This window comes from Triturus cristatus, chromosome 10 (genome assembly GCF_964204655.1).
Source record: "Triturus cristatus chromosome 10, aTriCri1.1, whole genome shotgun sequence".
NCBI classification, from domain to species: Eukaryota; Metazoa; Chordata; class Amphibia; order Caudata; family Salamandridae; genus Triturus; species Triturus cristatus.
In genome coordinates, this window is record NC_140593.1 from 670514677 (window position 1) to 670535380 (window position 20704).

Below are 20704 nucleotides of genomic sequence, written 5' to 3' on the forward strand. Positions count from 1 at the left end.
CCAAATCTGGAAGGGCTCATGTTTCAGCAGGAGCACAAAGAAGGTTAAGAAGACCAGCATAGCCATGCCCAGCCCCTACAGACAAAGGGAAAGGCAATGGACACTGTAGAGAAGGTGCTTATTGCTACTTCCATATTGGTCTAATGCAAAATACATCTGTGGCATGACTGTACCCGCTTACAGGGCGACTACTGGAGGAACAAAAGAGATGAGTGAATTGTTTTAGTCAGCCATTATTCACTGTTATCAAAGTTGTCAGTGGTGCAGCTATGACCAATTCCTGCCTGCTAGCCAATGGAGCAGTCCGTCAATGGCAAAGCCATCTGATCAGCACCTCCAGACTTGAGTTGCAATCCTGAATTCTAGAGATTCCTTTTGACAGCCAGGGCTCGTTTGAGAGACCAGACTATGCTTTGCACCCTCAAAAACTGAACCACATCAGAGGAAAACACTTTGTGCTTCATAGAGGAAATCATACTGCCATAGGGAATTACAGTATGAAAATATACATCTATACTGGCAACATGACGCAGAATATTTTAGGAGGCAAAGCAGTTCAGAAAATGGGTGATGCTTTCTTCAACAGAGCACAAGATCAGACTGGGTTTTATTGACCCCCACCCCCTTAATTTGCCTCTTCTTAGTCCCACCGGTTGGGACCAGAATTCAGCGGTAGTTCCCAGCATTGCAGGAAAGCAGATCGGACAAGTGGTTATTGGACATTGTTTTCTTAGGATGTTTTCTGCAAATTACCAAGAAACCACAGTACATAACTCCAAAAAAGTAGCAGGACCAGGTCCTGAAGGTCCTACCAGATGAGGTCCCCAAGTTGGTGCTGATAAATGCAGTAGAAAGGTGCAGTAGGTTAATACTGCTTTCAATTTTGCAGCCTCACGGCTAGAACGGTCGACCTCGGACCTTGGGAACCTGGTTCGAGCCTCGGCAAAGATGCTCAACATCCCGTGATTCTGGGCAAATCTGAATGTGTTCATCTGTAACAAAACTGTTGCTCATGTAAAGCGCTCTGGTACCCGATGTCTCTGGTCTAGTTTGCGCTATATAAAACACTAAAAAAAAGAAACATTTCAAAGAATGTGTGTTTGTTTTATAAAGTGTTCTAGAATATAGCACATAGATATCCAGATATCATTTACATCTTTTGTATAACAGCATGCTAAAGTCTTCTCTATATCAAAAGCATCACATTTTTCAGAGGTGAACTGTCTCATGCAAATAACTAAATTTGACACTCTTTTTCCTTAGAAGGCCATGTACCAAAATATATCTTTTTACTTGACGCGTTTTCTTCTATTTTCTTTCTTCAGTTGTGTAGTTAATTGTTACTATATATTACCATAAAGCAGTGTGCACTCTAAATTGTACTAAGCCAGATGTAAATGCGTAAGCATAAGGTTTAGTTGTAAGAACTGTAGTCCTATTTTCTTGCTGTACAGCTTTATCGAAACCAATGTACCATATTATTTCAGGGCCTGGAATTGCTATAAACAGTATCAGCATTTCCACCACCTTTTGTGCCACTGGTTCTGAGGATGGCTACCTGCGACTTTGGCCCTTGGACTTCTCAGCGGTCTTCCTAGAGGCAGGTAAGACACATTGTAGTATCTGTCACTTTGCACACCACCTTTACAATCACTATCACAAAATCTTCTCTTTTTATCCATACAGGCATATGTTTTTGGTATTTGATCAGACCTGCATTTGCTCAAAAGACCACTACACTGCTATTTTTTTTTTTTATAGTTTTAGAGTCTTTTCAAACACGCCATCTTCAGAGTAATTGAAGTACTTAATTCAGATGACCACTGCATTTGGGGGACAAAAATGAGATTGATCTTATGTTACAGTTTAAATCAACTGGTTTTTATGCTTTATGGGTTTTTTCATGTGTCATATCATGGACGGTTGATCTTTCAATATTTTATGCTATGTTGGTGTAAAAACTTTTGCTGCTAATCAATATTTTTAATTACTCTTTAATCTCATGTATAGCATGCTTTTATGGTTTTAAATAACCGAATAAAGTTCTTTGACTGACTGAATGACTGACCACCGCAACTAACTAAGCATTTGAGTCTTCTCATAAATTACAGATTTCCTAATTAATATTTTACTGATAATGTGAAGTCTATGGTGCTCTGATGTCCTACAGAATCACCATTGAACAACTGCTATCAGGATCATAGAATCTTGTAATCAAGTGGTCAGTAAATATATAGCTGGCAACTATAAAATTCCTCTGTGTCCCTGGTGTCCCATCTTCGGAATCTTTACTTATAAATGCATTTATAATAGTAAGTAACGGAAACCAAAGCAATACAATAAAAACTATGAAATGTGTTGATTTGACTCAACTTTGTCTTTCCGGGGGTCTTCTATCTTACTGTTTTTTTTAAATCGGGCCCCTTTGCCTCATACCTTGCCTTTTCAAGAAACTTACTTCTGATGGACACTTCTACCTGCATGTTTCTCACCGGTAGAACTGACCCAGGCGTTAGACTGCATCTTGAAACTTCAAAGCTCTCATGTCACAGGTAAGGGGGCACTGGCTTTGTGTCGACGCTGGAAGTGGCTTCAAATGATGTCACCGAAGCCATATAGCTCCTTCTCTGGCAGAGCAACGTCAAGATCTCCTGTACGGTAGTGAGATGAGGCACGTAGCTACCCAGGAGCCATCCTGGCCTACTATGTAGGACTATAAACATGGTGTGGTTTAATTAGATCAAGCGGCACAAATCTTTTGTGTTTACAAGCGGCAGGAGGCAGTAAAAGTGCTGTTCTGGTACCTTCAGCTGCCAGGACTGGCACCGGTGCTCTGTAATTGGGGCTGAATATATTTTTTTTGTCCACAGTCTTTTCTCTGATAAGATCCCTGATCTATGAAATCCAGTTAGGAGTTGCTGACCTTGCTGAGTTTGCTCCTTCCCTTCTCCAGTGGCAGAATGTTTCTCAAGCTCGTTGGAGTACTCGTCCTGGAAGTCTTTCAGTTGCAGCAAGACGGCCAACGTTCATTGATAACAAAAGGTGTTTCCGCTGCACCTGTCCTAGGATTGTCTAGGTCCAGAACCCTAATCTTGATGCCGAACAGGACCTCATAGGGAGTCCGACCACCTATGGATCTCCTAGGCAGATTATGTAAAGCTCTCTGGAGCCCATGCAGGTGATGGAGCCAACTGCAACCTGTATCTAGTACTTTAGCTGTTAAAGACTGCTTTAAGTCACGGTTTTTCCTCTCCACTATCGAATTTCCCTCAGGATGATATGGCGAGGAATAGTGTACAGCCACACACAGGGTACCCATGGTATCCCCTTAAGCCTTAAAAGCAAACGCTCTGCCCTGGTCCAAATGGAATGCAGCTACTGCAAATGTTGCGATGAAGACTTGCATGTCTTTTATAACAGTTTGAGCGTCAGCCGATCTTTGTGGCCGCACCCATAGGAATGTAGAACATGAATGCACTGCTAGCAGAATGTTTTTAAAGGAGCCATCACTATTTAGTGGCCTGCAGTGGTGCAGATACACACAAGACAGAGGCTTGTTTGAAATAAAGTAAGGTTTCTGAAGTGGGCGTGCGGTGGTGGAAACATTTTTTGTTGACAAATGTCACAGTTAAGGACATACTGTTAAGTCTGCTTGTATAGACCTGTCCACCAAAAGCATTGCGGTAGTAGTGAAACTAGCCGCCTCACATGGGCAGAAGCTATCACCTCATGAGCTGCCATGATTAACTCAGGTCTGTGATTTAAATTTGGAATTACTCTATCCCCCACTCCAGGAAGACGAGCAAACTGAATATTTTACGCACTCAGTAGGTAGGAGTATTTTGCTGGATATGCTTTTGGTAAGGGTGTGTCAGAGCACAAATCTGTAACAGCCCTCATGATGTCTCCATCTACCTTGTGTGTGAACGAGTTATAGCAGCTACAACAGCAGTTTGTACTGCCGTCTTTGCAACTTCATCAGCCAGTGAATTCCCTGCAGCTTGTATTTCTACACATTGGTGGCCCAGTGTATTGATAACATGAGCCTGTGGCAACCGTGCTTTAAGTTTGCCACCTTTCCCCAAAACGTCTTTTGCTTTATAGTATACCCTTTAGAGTTTCTGAATCCATTCTGGCACCAATAGTGTAAGTACTCATTGTAACACTGGACACAATAATATGAATCGCACACTATCAGTGTGGGGAATTCTGGATCTGTATTCTCTAGCGCCAGAATTGGAGCTTTCAGTTCAGCTAGTTGTGCAGTGCAATCACCTAGTGACTGCGTAAGTGTTTTGGTAGACTACAAAATCCCATCCTTCATTTTACCCCTTACTGCTTCACAAGCGGCTGAGTATTGATGTTTTGTCCAACTGCAGGCTGGGCAGAGCCATCAGTGTTGACTATGAAGCTGTACTGATCTTGAGGCATAGTTTCCCTGGAGAGAGGCTATTCTTGTTCATATTGTAGGTATGCTTCTGTTTGTAATGTAGAATCAAGGACATAGTCTACGCCAGTTGCTGTTAGTGAAGTGGCCCACTGTATCCATCTAGGATATTAGGTTTTTGTGTTTGGACTCTGGCCTTTGTAACAGCCTCTAAGGCTGGGATGGGAGTAACGACTGTTATGTGTTTCCCCTGAGCAAATGTTCTTTCCTTCACAGCGGCTGTCTAAACTTCAGTCATTAGTGTTTCTGTTGGTGCAAAAGGCATTTCTGCATTGGAATATAAATGCGATTTTTATGCAATTGGTACATTGTCACCCTCATTGAAAGTGACACGTGTAGCCTGTGGTCCCCACAATTACACCGATCACCACGTTTGTGGTGTTAACACGTGTATTTAAGTGCTTTGAAGGTAGATTGTCAGTTTCTACTGAACTAACGATCTATGTATGTTCTGGTGTCCAATGTGCTCTTAAAGTCTGGACGTATTAATTCATAAAACGATTTTACCCATTGTGCATAATCTGGTATGTATGTTCTACCGAAATTTAGAAAGCCCAAAATTTATTGTAGTTTTTTGATGGTGTTAGGTGGTTGTAAGAGTGCAGATTTCTTCAGGAAATGTGGCGCTAAGCTTATGCCTTCATTTGATACCTGGTATCCCAAGAACAGTACACAGAGAAAGTACATTTCTGATTTCTGGAAATTGAATTTGTAACCCATTTGAGCTAATCCCACAGCAATGTGATCTACTCTGGCTAAGTGTGTTTCTAAGCCATCATCTGTGAGGTATATGTCATCGACATAGAATAATGGTTCTTGGTCAAAATTCTGTAACAGTACTTATACATGGGGAGAGAACAAACCTGGCCTGTTCTTATACCCTTGAGGCAATCAACAAAATTGATTTTGTGACTCAAGCACGGAAAATGCTGTCAAATACCTGCTTTCAGGCACTATGTTGGCAGAAAAAAACATCTGGAATGTCTAATGTTTTATCATTTTTGCTCACAATATTGCTAATTAGTGCTGTGCTGTGTGCATTTTGTACAGCAAACATGTGAGTGTCACTGGTTAATTGTCTGTAGTCTAAAACTAAATGGTAAGAATGGTCTGGTTTCAATACCGGAAAAAAAGAATTGCTCATTGGTGAAATACAAGGCTCAATTATGCCTTGGTATTCAAGTTATGTTAGAATTTTTCTAACTGAGTGTTTAGCATTATGTTTTAGGGGGTATTGTGGTTGCACTTGCGGGCTGGACTTTATGGGAATTATATGATAAGGGTAATCTTCATCCCAGCCCACATGATTGTGATATAATGCCGGGACTTGTACAAGGGCCCACTCCTTGGAGTACGTATGTTGAACTGCTTCGGGGACTTTTCATACAAACTTAGGTGGGCAATCATTTTCAGACAAGAGAATATCATAGCCAAATGTTAGGTTCTCCCAGAAGAGAACTTTATTGGTTCGGTATATCACCCTCAATTTGAAGTTGCAAAAAATACAATCTGCCAGGAGTTTTAACTGTCTGATCTGGTGTTTTCACCTGAACGTACTCATTAATTGCTCTCGCCACCATAAACTCTTGAAGATTCTGATAAACTATCGTGACCTCTGCTGCGCTGTCTATCAGTCAGAGTCCACTGCTTTTTCAGAAGCCGAGTCCTCAATATTTGTGGCATATTTATTTCTGTGCAATACTAGCTACATTCTTCTTTTTGAATTTATGCTTTTATTGTGTAAGTTTTTCTTCCTTTTTTATGGTGATGTCAGAAGAGTGTTGAGAATCTTTCCTCAGTTTCGCGTGCTCCTCCGACGTGTGCTCTGATCGTCCTGCTCTCCAATGTTTTTCAAATGATTCCTAAAAGGAAAGAGGAGGATGTGTATCAGTATTCTGATACCTATCCGGCTGATTAAAGTTTCCTGGTTAAGCAAATTATAACGCTTTTCAGGGGATTCCTGTGGAGGAGATCCACTCTGTGATTGTTTGTTAGAAGAGTCTGGTACCTGTGTCTGGGCATCCTTTTTGAGAATTGCCTTTTAATCGAGGTTTATTAGGTGTGGCCCTCAAATTATCTGGACCTAAAGATGTGTAGGTTTCAGCAATAATTTTAGGTAGTTTGTTCTCTTGGTCTGCCAAAGCGATCTGCGCAAGGCCTGCTTCTCCTTTAATATCACTTCAGATTATTGAGGCTACTGTGGCATAGTTGCCTATCTGTTTCATCCCTTGGTCCAGGACAGAGGCTTCCCTGTGTTCATTTTAAACCTGTTTGAGCTTATCAGGCTTAACAGCTATGGATGGTGTACCATGCGTGATGGTATAGATTTCAGCAAACACTGGTCCCCATCTCGCACATTCTTCTCCCGCGGCAACCATCCCTAAAGGTAGACACATTGTGAGAATTCTGTGTTTATCTTGGGGTCCCGTATGGGGAAACACTGCTTTAAGCGGATTCTTTTTCTGTCACTGAACAAATTGCTGACATTGCCAGATGCGGTTGTGCAGCTTGAGCAGCTATCTCTGGGGTTGCTGTGATTTTTCACATAATGAACTGCATTAAGCATCTGTATAGTCTAACTATACATGTATAAAGTGTATGAAGTTCTGCTGTGGAACTCCTATTCGTGGATATGGTGTATAACTGGCTAAGACTGGCCATGTTTCCCCTTTATTAGTGTGGAGTCCCAGTCACACATTTTCTAATGCATGTGGTACGGCGCCTTCGAGCCAATTTGTGCGTTCCTGAAATGTTAATGCCATTTTTAAATGTTCATAAGCTCTGCAGTTATTTGGTATGGCTGCTTCAGTGTATTTATGAGCATTTCCTGTGATGGCGTCTGCTGCCGGAAACGTTACACATGAATAGAATTCCTCTGTTTTATATGCTTTGTGGGCCTCTACTACAAAGGTAACATCTCCTTCCGTAAGAGGAAGCCCTTGTTGAGTAAAATTTGTGTTAATGCATGACTCGGCAGATCTATTAAATAAGTACCTGACCTATAACGTTGGTGGTGCCATGTCCTACGGTTCCTACTAATTCAGTAAGACTGTGCATTTAAAGAACATAAACGTCAATACTGAGTCCACTCATACTATCAGCTTATGTTGGCCTAATTCCTGGATATGTCACAGTGGTGTCTGCAATGTCAGAAATTGACAACCCTAATCCCCACAAAGAAATTGTGGAAAAGATCTACCCTTTCGTTGTTATCTCCGACATGCCCAAAGGGAGACACAAGAAATACCTAAATTGTTGGCGTTCAGGTTGCGTTAGCACCATCAAGACAAGGCATTCAGTTGCTACTTACGTCAAATCTTGCTATCCCTCTATGCAGATGATATCACCCTGTATGTAAGGGATCCCCAACAGAATATCAATCCTCTGCTGCGGGAATTCAATGTATTTGGAAGGCTTTCTGGGGTGCATATTAACTGGGGGAAGTCACAGGTGGTTCCTCTAACACCTGCAGTCACTAGATTCGCTCTAGACTACCCACTGGAATGGTGCGATACTGACCTCCGTTATCTAGGGATACAACTTTCCAGGGATAGGGAGGAACTGCTCCGTCTTAACTATGGTACAGCTATACATCCCCTTACCAGCAATGTTACTCGGTGGATCTCCATGCCTCTCTTGCTCGTTGGGCGCGCCTCCCTGATAAAGATGGTAGTGCTCCCGCAGTTCTTGAACCTGTTCATGAATGTACCCTATCACCGTGGTCAGTATTTTTTTTAAAACTCTTCGCTCTGAACTACTTAGATTATTCTGGGAAGGGAAACAACCACGGCTAAAATGGTCCACGCTCACGAGACCTTATCCGCAGGGCGGATTTGATATTCCTGACTTCGAAGTTTATTTTCTCTGCGCACAAGCCCATTACGCTTACTACTGGGTCATCCCCCCCGATACATGTCACAGAACACTGGCTAGCTGATCCCCTCCCTCTAGATGGAATAATACACGCACCTCGGCGCACTCGCGACACGCCACCCACTACTGTTACAGGTACAGTGGACGCTTGGCATTGCATTATAGATCTTCTTGGCTCCCCCCTGCTGTACTTGTCGCGTCTTCCATTATCCTATCATCCCTGCATGCCCCTGCTGCAGGAGCGCGGTTTTCACCAACTGTGCGCACGTATCAGGGACACTAAATGGGGAGATCTCTTCCACGATGGCATATTTCGTTCTTCAGATCAACTATTCCACGGTATTCAACCCTTGCCCCACGACACCTACCTCTATGTCTGACTTCGGCAGGGAATTAGTTCTGTTGTCCCAGACTTTCCGCAGGAACCCACAAGCTTTGACCCTTTGCATCAGATGCTGGGATTAACAGATGGCAAACACCTGGTATCCCGGCTTTATCATAGCATACGCGCACAACAAATAAGGCCCCCCAGCACAGCCTGCACACAATGGAGTATGGAACTGGGGAGGGAGATAACCGATGAACAATGGGCATACTGCTGCCTCCAAACTTCACAAATTTCTGCTAGTTGTAGATTACGTGTAATACACTACAAATTCCTCTATTACACGCCAGCCAAAAAGTTTAGATTCAAACCGACAGACAATGATTGCTGTTAGAGATGCAAAAGATCGGGAGCCGGGATCCTACACTTAGCATGAAAATGCCCAAAGATATAGGAATATTGGGAAGTGGTCTTCGAAGCTCTTAGGAAGATGACAAATGTCCCGTTGGAGGGTGATCCCTTATTGGCGCTTCTGAGCTACACCGAGCAACTACCTAAGCCGTATCGCAAATTCATTGCCACATCGCTACTATTGGCCAAACGTAGGGTGGCTTGTAGGTGGGGTAGGGGAAGAGCCCAGAAATTAAAGGAGTGGCTAGATGACCTACTTTACTGCCAGGGGCAATTGACAACATATTCTGAAAAGCTCCCGTGGGCTTATAGGCCTAAGGATATATGGGGCCCTCTCCAAAACTATCTCTTAATGCAAGACACGGCAGGCTCGAACTCCTCCCCCCTGGGACATGATGATTGATGGCTGTGGAATCTCTTGTTTCCCCTGTCTCCTACGATCCCCACCCTCACTCCCTCTGACCCATGAGATGGTCTCAAATGCAAATAGTTTATATTCCATGGACCCCCACTTTGCCGTTTCCGCTCCACAACTCAAGACATGTGAAATGTATGTTATGCCATAATACGTTGCTAATGGTATGCCAAGGGCACCCTCCTGACACTTTGCAGGTCACTCTATTGTACTACATATGTGGAATTTTGTCTAGCTGCAATGGCGTACTATCAAAGACTTATTCACCTGCTGTGCTCATTACGTTTTGTTTTCATTTCCTTTGTTTTCTCCTTCTTCCCCTTCCGAAATCAGGAAGCTCACTGTGTGAAACTCATGTATATCTGTACTATGTTTCTTTGAAGCTGTAATGTATGCTACATATGATGAAAAAGGTTAAAAAAAAAAAAGACCTAAATTGGCTTTTCAGTCATTTATTGAAGTACTTAGATTCTTGTATGAAATATGTGCGCTGCAATGATTAGTAGAAAGAAACCGAGTATTGTGACCAGCAAAATAAATAATTCAAACCTTTATAATTGTTGCATTGATTATATGTTTACATATAATTGTACTTCTACCTAGTACTACCTATTTTAGACAGCGTAGGGTGAATGTGATTCTGCCAGATACCTTGGGGTGGTCTAACTCTCCAATTACCTGTGTGCACGTTTCATCTGGAAGCCAGTCTGGTGTAGAATAGCCCGCCGTCCCTCTCAGGACAGTGATGAGACTCAGCTGGGCTGGAAATCAGGCATGGGCCGATCACGACAATCCATAGAAATGCTCCTCTGCTGAAAAAAGACTCAGGCAGTTTGTATAATGAAAACTAGATCCTTTCACGCTTTGTCTGAGTTCAGTTCCTGCTGTCATTATACATTCTACCAATTCAGAGCTGACCCCGAAAAGACAACAATATGCGTGCAATTTGGCATCATTGTCAATTAGAGCTATGAGGCGGTAATGGCTAGGGTTGGATTTTGAGCCACCTTTAAAAATTGGTTGGATTATGGATCCTCTCCAAGACTCTGGGATGTAGTTTGTTTATGTTAATTATGGTCAGGTGAGAACAGGTTTGGCATCCTCTACACAGTCTATTTCAAGATGGATTGTTTCCTGTATTCTATTGTCAAACCAGCTAGTTAAAACCATTCTTACCTGCTAGACCTAGGGCACACTCTACAAGGGGAAAAGCTGCTACTGCAGCTCTGTTAGGAAATGTGCCTATTTCTGAAATTTGTAAAGCTGCTACATGGAAATCTGCTTATACGTTTACTAGGCATTATTGCCTGAACAGATGCTAAAGCAGATACTCAGATAGAGAAAGCTTCTTTGAGGACTCTTTTTGGTTAAGTGTCGGAGCTGCTTTTACTTCCAAGTCAGCGCTTTGTGGGACAGGCTTGCTATTCTATTCAATGCTTATGACTATTGATGAGGATCTCTGGGAAGAGAAGGATACATTTCTTGTGATCCTAGCTCTCTTCCAGGGGAATCCTCATCAAAGTCATAAGCAATCCACACACCTCCCCAGACAAAAGCTATTTCAGCTATCTAAAAGTTTTGTATGCAGGATTCCTTAGTTTTCTGTAAAAAATGACCTGACCTAATTGTGACTGGTGGGGCATGATGGGATACAGGGGGTACTTTGAGGTTCTTAAAGGCACAATGCCAGTTTTATGTCTACTCTTTAAATGGCAATCTATTGGGTAACAATGTTTTATATTCCCTTTCCTTTTTTTTTTTAAATAAAGGTTTGTGGAATGTATGCTATGGTCAGTTTTTCATAATTAACATGAATTGTATTGATTTCTGTGTTTTGAAGAGAAAAGTAAATGTAAACTGGCCATTTTTAGGTCTCGCCTACGCAGTGCGCTGCATAAGAAAAAGACATTTTGGAATCGATTCACTTTTCGCCCTAAAAACATGCACGCGTTGCATTTCTTTCAATGGCAACGCGTGCACGTTTGGCAATTCACTTGCGGGAGCGAGTTTTGAAACATTTGTTTTGTTTCAAAGATCGCTCCCGCAAGGGAAACAGGCGCAGGCCCCCTCCTCTTTCCCCTCCCCCTGCTGCCTCCTCCTCTCCTCTGCTTGTCAGCGCGAGGCGCGCGCGCTTGTTGTTCACTGGAATTGAGCAAAAACTTTTAGAAAAGCCTACAACATTTCCCATGTTAGCAGACATTAAGTGAACAACATTATGTGAACATTGTTTTACATTGTGCAGACACGCATGCACTGTTGGTGCAAAAATGACCTAGACTTTTCGGTAATTTTGTGAACTACGTTAAAATAGTAAGGGGAAAAAAACAAAAAACTTCGGAACCCTAAATGCCATGTGGCCAACAGGCGTGGGGAATGAAAATGTTAATCTGACAGCGAAATATATTGACATTCTCAAATGGTTCAATGGTGGTGTAGGCATGGAGATGCTCTCAGATGGTGGGAATCCGTGAAGCGCATCGGGAGTCCGTAGTGACAGGAACAGATGCGTGTTCTCGCTGTTAGCCCCGAGGGCCCCGTAGTGAGAATGCTTCATTTGGCACAGCCCAGCTTGGACGTGTACCGAACCTGCGTTCCCAAAACACACCAGAATTAAATCCCGCATGTTTAAAATAAGAGAAATTATAATGATTCAGGCCAAAGCTGTAACACAGCTGACGTCGGCTGTGAAAGATGAATTAATCTGCAACCCTTAGTGGGAAAAAAAAGTCTCTTGTGCGCGATTACTGCAGATTTCAAGTTTAGGGTCATATTTCAGAGATGGTTTTTGCGCTCTGTGAAAATTAGATAGGTTGACAAACCAGGTTTAAAATGTTGTGCTTCTAGAAGGAACTAACATCTGTTTCAGTCTTAACTACCACAGCTGGTGTGTCCGGGTGAGAAAGGCAACAGTAAGGAAGTAGTTACTGTCTGGGAGCTACTTCACACATATTGGAAACTACCATCTCCTGCTGGTAAAATAACTGTTCCGATGAAAACGAAAAATCTTGTTTATATTGCTGCATTGCAGAAAGATTTGCTCTCTGATAAAAGTTTGCCATCTGTTGCTCTTTGGTGTAATACTTAACTACTTCCCGGCCGGCTAATAGTGCCTCAGATGGGTTGGTCCTAGGCCACTCCTTGGTGTACTCCTCATACTGCTGACCTTTTGAATGCAACTGGTGATTATCATTGATCGCCTCTACTTAAGATAACATTCGATCTTAACCCCTTCAGTGCCCATGACGAGATAGTCTCGTCATGGAGCGCGGTTGCGCTGTGCCCATGACGAGACTATCTCGTCATGAACCCCGCCCGCCCGCTAATGAAACGCCCGGCATAGGGCGTGGAAAGGGCGGGGCACTGAAGAGGTTAAAGATGGTAGGCATTTGCAGGTGCATCAGCATCTGTTCTCTCACTCCGCAACCCCCCCATGTTTAGGTTCAGTGAAATTAGCCCACCATACTAATACCAGAAGTTCAAACCTCATACACCTGACTTGACCTCCGATATAGAAAAAAATACAACCATCATTTTTTTAGGTCTCACCTAGGCACCCCCCTTACTCCCCTGCTCTCTTATGTGCATCTCTACTTAGCTTCTTTTTCTTTCTCTCTCGTTCTTTGCCTCGTTGTATCTCTTTCTCCTTCTGTCAGTTCCTTTCTTTCAAACTCCCTTCCTCTTTACTCTCTCTGTCCTCTTTTTCATCTTGTTCTTTCTCTTTCCTTTCTTCTCTCTTTTCTTCCTCTTCTCTTCTTTTATCTGGCTCCCTTCTCTTTATTTCCCCACGTTCTTTTTGTCTTTCTCTCAATCATTTTATTTCTGAGGTTCTTTCTCTGATTTATTCTTCCTTTCTTTCCCTCTCTTTCCTCCCCATCTTATTTTCCCTCCTGAAATATGTTCATATTCTCTCTAATTCTTCTCCCTTCCCTTCCCTTCTCTTCCTCTCTGCATGATTGTCACTACTTCACTTTTTTCTTTCTCTTTCATTCCCTCGCTTTCTCGTTTTTCTTTTCCATCCTTTCAATTTATCTTCCTCTTTAACCTTTCGCTGTCCTTTTTTTCTCCTTGTTCTCCTCTTTTTATCTTTCTATCTCTTGCACCCTTCTATTTTATTCCCCCTTGTTCTTTTTCTCTATCTTTCTTTTCTTTTTATCTCACATTTTCTTTCTCTAGTTCCTCCTCCTTCCTACTCCCTCTTTATTTGTCTTTCCTTTTCTCTGCTGCACTCTCTGTTCTTTTTCTCTCTTCTCTTCCTCTACCTCTCTTCCACTTTATCCCCCTGCTTCGCTCAGTCTTCTTCTTACCTTTCCTCTAGCTGGACTGTGAATATTTCAGTCTTCTCTACATCTCTATAGATAGGTGCTGCATGTGTGTGCGTGTATGCTAATAGTGTGCAGTATATCAATGTTGTGCCGTTTTCCTCTCTATTACTGCGCACGTTTCTGTTTGTGCCTGTGTTAATAGTATCTATCTATCTATCTATCTATCTATCTATCTATCTATCTATCTATCTATCTATCTATCTATCTATCTACCCACCTACCTACCGTTTTTAGTTCTTAAAGATGGCAGTCAATAAACGAGCATTGGCATGGCCAATAGGTCTCGCCTTTGGGACCTAATAAGTTTTTAGCCATGCAACAGTTGATGTTGTTGCACCAAGGATATTGTACTGCTTAACTAAATACTTATAAGGCCCCAAAGGCGAGACCTATTAGCTATGCCAATGCTTGTTTACCCTCTCTATAGGCTGCAGATCTATAGATATATATTTATATGTAGTACGTACAGGGTTTCTATATATATCAATTCGAAAAACCAAAGGTTACAGGGATGTTATAGTTAGGCTCAGATTTTACACACACAAAACCATAGAAATTTAGCAGTTATAGTTCCCTAGGCGAAGTATAACTTGCGCTCCACAATGCATTGCTTTTGACCTCGCATATTACATCAATCATGACCTGGTCAGTGACATCACTCATGACATCACTGAATACATTACTCAGTTCAGATATACCTTATTCGCAATTTTTCTTTGCATAAAATGAAATGCAGACAATAAATACATTAATTTCCTAAAAATGTGTTAATTAGCTAAAATACTATTGACCATGTAAAATTCAATAATAAAAACTATTTCAGCAGCGATTACAATTTTCATAGACTAGTTATTCAACTGCTTATGAGTAAGTTAAACATTTGAGGACAAGGTGATGCAATGCCCCCACAAGGCTATCCCCGTGTCCTTTATCCAATAGCAGCAAACATGTTCACATGCCATTCAGAGTTTAGCCTAAGACTGCTCTTGTCCATGCTACCACTAGGATAGCTGGTCTATAAGGTTGACTTTACAACCAATCACCATAAGGGTTGTTTGGACTGATATAAGGTGTACACTCGAACAAGTGACATCATACATCAGGCCAACTTCTCACACTAACAAGGTGTTGAAGATGGATCATTGCTTATTCATACTGTCTGAAATTCGTTGAGCACAGAAATTGAATCAATATAGATTTTCTTTGTTGGGAATAAAATTAACAAAATAAACAGTAGATGTTGAGTTGATTATTCTGAAACCCCATCGCATGAGCAACGTGACAAATGTTTAAACGTGTGGGTATTAGGTGGAAAGTCCACCATCAGTAGAATAAAATGTAGGCGAAATCTAACCGATATAAAACGATACTGTAAATTGTGAACTAGTGTTAGATAAGAATTTGCATAACATCTTACTGTGGGTGCCCTATAATATAGAGCTACAGTTTATTTATTTTTTGTTTGCTTCCCATCTGATGGCAGCTGCGTTCTCTAGGAAGATGTGCTTCAGTTTAGTTTTAGAGAGGGTAGCACAAGCTAACGGGAAGTAAAATAGTTCACGCAAGCCATTGCTTGCCAATGTGGATCTCGCATATCTCAGCCATGGTATTGCTTTGGCATGATCCAGTTTGAGGCAATCCCTTAATACTGCCTGGTTGAGAGTCATACTCTCACTCTTCCAAATAGAAAGTCACAGTAACAGGGGTGGCTAGTTTAATTGTGTCACTAATATAAGATAGTCCCTAATCATTATGATGTATAAAATTACAACAGCTTCAAGGCAAGGAAAGGAAAGTAGCCTTTTAGCAAAGGCATCTTCTATACCTTGTAGAGAATCTATTTTGCCTTACTCCACACTGCTGCCCCATACATGGCTGCCTCTTTGACTTTTGAGGACTAGATATGTAACATTTCAGGAATCAGTTTGTTCCCCCACTTTCTATGCGAAGTTAAAGATGGCTGCAACGTCTCTCTCCAGAATAAGGGCTCTATTGCTCACCATATATTTCCAAGAAGAATTCCTATCGATTAAGACCCCAAGATAGGGAAAAGAGTCAACCGCCTCTACGCAAGATAAAAAGCTGGGCACCTTTTTGACTGTGAGCCTGTGATTAATACAAATGATTTTAACTGGTTTAGGTCCAGGGAGAGCGTGAACCTTGCAAATTCTTCTATGAGGCTTTGCAGTGCTCTAGGAGTACATGCCATGAGCACTGCATCATCTGCATAGAATAGGGAGTTGGGCCCCTTCAATATACGGAACATCCTTAGTGCTATTTCCTAGGGCATTCTCCACCTTATTAGTGTACAAGGAGAACAAGAATGGGGTAAGCATACATCCTTGTCTCACTCCACGCTTAATGCCAAATGGCTTAGTGCATTCCCCAGATCGGCCAAACCTAACACTTGCTGTGGCCCCTACATTAAGCTGCCTGATAAAATTGATAATCGCAGTGTCAATTCCCATGGAGATCATGAAATCCCATAGTTTACTATGAGCCATGCTATTGAATGCTGCGGGTAGATCCATGAATGTCAATTACAAGTGACCCTTTTTTGCGACTGTATATTTAGCAACCGCCATATTTAGATTTAGGCATTGGTCGATGGACCCTTTGCCTTTTCTAAAGCCATATTGAATCCCAGAAAGGCATTGTTTCTCCTCTACTCAGTCCTCCGATCTATTTTGGAATAGGCAACCCTTTAGCTTGGCTGTACTATCAGTTGATGATATCGGCCTATAGATTTTAGGGGGTTCCTCTAGCTCCTTTTTTTGTAGATGGGTATAATGTTGGAATGTTTCCAGGAGTTTAGGGGATCCTCCTTTACAACGGCATTGAACACATTTGTCAAAAGTTGAAACCAAAGATCTGCGGGACTCAGGAAGATAGCGGCAGGGACCCCATCTGGGCCAGGGGCTTTTAATGAGCTGGTGTGTAAGAGAGCCCAAGATATCTCATCCATCTCGACTTTAAGGGCAGGAATTTGCCTTCACCATTAGAGGACTGTTAGAAATACATCACTCATGACATCATCCAGTGATTGTGAGTGTTTTCTAAAACTCACTGAGTGTTAAACATCTATAATAAGATTACCCACATTAAAAATAAATTCAAGTCAAATGGTATATAAAACAATCTTTTTAAGAATTATTAAAGGTCATCAGGGCAAGACTCTGCAGAACAGAGTTGGCTCTATCAGGGGGACCTCCAAAAGGCTGGGGCCCTGGGCCAGAGCCCACTCTGCCCATGCCTTAAAACGTCTCTGGGAGAAGTAGGGCACTGAGTGTTGTAGAGTGGGGTGGAATGGAGTGGAGCACAGTGTTGTATAGTGTATAGTACGCTCGTGAATTATCACCGCATAGAAAAATTAATCTCACACAGGAGATAGCCTTGAGAAAGTTACGGGACGACCTCCCGGTTGCGACGAGAAACTTGTTTGCTGTAGAGAATTATCTGGGAAGACTTACACACATTAAAGTGAACAACAAAGAAGGAAAAATAATCTCTTGTGTATTATTTATGTTTGAATTTGTGGAAACGCAGTACATACTTATGTTAATCTGATAAGTGACACGTGTGCTAACGAGTACCATGGGAATGAGATGCACTTGGCTCCTTACATAGTTTTCCCTGTATTGACTCTACCTGCAGCACTCCTGTGCTGGAAACATACTGCAGACGGACCCGCAAAGGTCTAAGCCCCATCACCATTGTACCTGCTCAATCCCCATCTCTGTATTTTCCCAGCAGTTCTCTCAGAAGAACAAACTTCAATAAAAGTGGTGATTGGTTATCCCACTTACATCCTTCACCATATAGATCCATATCAAACGCTTACATGGAAAATCCTGAGGTGGCTCCACTAGGAAGCTTATCTGTGTAGAGTGGAGTGCCATTAAGTGGCCTAGAGTGCCTTAGAGTGGAGTGCGTAGAGTTTGATGGAGTAGAGTGGAGTGGAGTGGAGTAGAGTGCAGTGGAGTAGAGTGCAGTGGAATAGAGTGCAGTGGAATAGAGTGGAGTGTCCTAGAGTGCTATTGAGTGGGGTAGAGTGAAGTGGCATTGTGTGGAGTAGAGTGTTGTAGACTGTCGTGGAGTGGAGTAGAGTAGTGTGGAGTGGAGTTGCACACAGTGCAATGGCATAGAGGGAAATGGCTTAGAGTGGAGTGTCATTGAGTGCAGTGGAGTGCAGTGTAGTAGTAGAATGGGATAGAGTGGCATAAAGTGTGGTAGAGTGGCATGTGGTAGAGTGGAGTGTCGTACAGTGGAGTAGAGTGCTCTAGAGTGAAATGGTGCAGAGTGAAGTGGTGCAAAGTGGCAAGGAGTGACCTAGAGTGTTGTAGAGCAGAGTGGCGCAAAATGGAGTGGCTTAGAGAGGCAATTTCCTTTTCTGTGAAACTGTAATGTAGATGAAAGTCTCATTTTAAACATTTTCATTTCAAAATCTTTAGATTGCGATTGTGGAAATGCCACTTGACCAGTCACAAGTTGGTTTTATTCTAATCATATGGGGCTTGCGCAGTTTTAGGACTGTGGGAAATGGGAAACATTTTGTTTGGCATAACAAGCAAGATAATCAGTTTTTGCGACCCATCTCGACTTAACACACATATTCTTCATATCAATTAAGTGGATGTGCTGAACTAATTTTGTTTAACAGGATTTAGTGTAAGTTAGTTTGACTATATTACAAAAATGCTGTTTTTGAGTAAATGGAATCTGACAATGGGGATATACCAAAACAGTTAACCACAACTTGTTCCCAAAGAAAACAGCACTCTTGTAATATATATAAATAAATATATATATATATATATATATATATATATATATATATATATATATATATATATATATATATATATATATATATATATATATAGTTCCACATTTGTCCCGGCCTTGTGACGACGAGGCAAACTCGGGGAACACTGGGAGATAATATTTGCGAGCAAAGTTGGGCAATGGACTGTTAGCCTGTTTGAGGCGATATTAATGAATTATTGCAGTGGCTTCATGAAATTATTATGTTAATGGACTACCTATCCCATGGTGCAATTGGGTGTATTTCAACTCACCCGAGGGTAATGGAAGTGAATAAAAGGAAATGAACAAATGCAAAAACCCTTACTGATTATTTTTACAGCTGCTGGCCCGTGACCAAGAACTATTGCAGTTTGAAACGCGTTGGGCAAAATACTTACTTAATGGAACTTGCCATAACTATGCTTGCCATCTAAATTAACGTAAGTTACCCAGCGAGGAGTGAGCTTCGTCTTGGGACAAATGTGGAACTATATATATATATATATATATATATATATATATATATATATATATATATATATATATATATATATATATATATATATATATATATATATATATATATATATATATATATATACTTTGACAAAGACCGTGAGGTTGAAACGCGTCAGTCAAATAAACCTTTTTCTCTAAAGTGAAATCCTGAGTGTGACTTTACATTATTGTTGTGGAACATAAGGTATCTGTAATATATATATATATCAGGCGCGCAACACCCATTGGACTAAAAAGGGCTTCAGCCCCATCCCCCCCGCCCCCCACCCCCCCCGTCGTGTGTGGCAGCCCCGGATGAGACAGCTTCCCGGGCCACACACACAGCCGCACCTGAGCACTTCACAGTTCTTTAAAAGACCATTTGCATGTTAATGAGGCCTTGCTGTTGTTTCACCCCTTCTAAGACCCCTGCAGCTCCACTCTGCCTATTGCTTAAAGATTCAGCCCCCCATATCAGCTCCACTCTGCCTACTGCTTAAAGATTCAGCCCCTCCCCCCCGAAATTTTTCCTTAGCCCCCCCCCCCGAAATTTGGCTCTAGTTGCGCCTCTGATATATATATATAGATATATACATATATATATATGTATTATCTACTCTACTGGCGGTTGCCAGTAGATAGTTATAGTTAGGACCTATTTCCCATAGGAAATCCGCAACATTCTATTTGGAATAACGTTAGCGCCGGTTGACGAATCCTCGCGAAATTTTACAAACTTTTGGCCAGCTCCGCTCCGCTCCTACCCTGAAAGTTTTGCGGTCATCCGTCAAGCGGGGGCCGAGAAAAAAGGGGGTCCCAAAACGAGTTTTCCCCATGCAATTTCCCATAGGATCTGTTGTCGCAGCTACAGCCCGAACCGCTGAACGGAATGACACCAAATTTGGCAAAGAGGTAGTCCTCAGTTCGGACTCGTGCCTTTTGCATATATGCATATATGGTGTGAATCTGTTCAGTAGTTCCTGAGAAAATTAGAGTAAAAAAGTTAGTGATATCTATGGCCGCGGAGGATCCGCGGACCGTACCCGCACTGTAAGCGCACCCTCCCCGAACCGAGCGCACACCCTCCCCGAATCGAGCGCGCACCTTCCCGATCACGTGCCGAATGCTAATTGGCTGTGGAGTGTCTCTCTACATTCGAAACCAGGAACTGTTGGCGGCCATTTTCTGCCTCGGTAGAAGCGAGGCTGAAGATGCAAGGGGAATAAGTGTTTAAAACATATAAAGGGGGCAGAGTGGAAATACTTTGACCCTCTAGTGGTGCTTAGGGGGTCCCAGAAGGACCCCTTGGGGCCCCCTTTTTTAAAAACAAAAACACGGAGAAATGCACGCACGGTGCGCGCATCCTATCGTGTTGGATGCACGTATTCTCTCGCGGTGGGTGCGCGGATCCATGGCAACGTTTTATGAAAAACGACAAGAAATCATTGGTTGTATGACAACTTTCTACACTGAAAGGTAGGGTGTATATTTCTGTTTTTTAAAGGTATGATTGTTATTGGTTAACAAAAACAGATTGTAAGGAACATTATATATGATAAGCTGATATGTTGAAAAGTCAAGCACACTTCCTGTCTTGTGTAGGAACA

General features: G+C 42.1%; 1 protein-coding gene across 2 annotated transcripts in view; it reads left to right on the forward strand.

The window, feature by feature from the left end:
* WDR90 (WD repeat domain 90) overlaps positions 1 to 20704 on the forward strand; it is a 1426420-nt gene that overhangs the window by 272915 nt on the left and 1132801 nt on the right. For both annotated transcript variants that reach the window (XM_085628141.1, XM_085628142.1), the window contains exon 18: positions 1488 to 1604. In XM_085628141.1, the coding sequence (XP_085484267.1) occupies positions 1488 to 1604 (117 nt within the window). The remainder of the gene's footprint in view (positions 1 to 1487; positions 1605 to 20704) is intronic.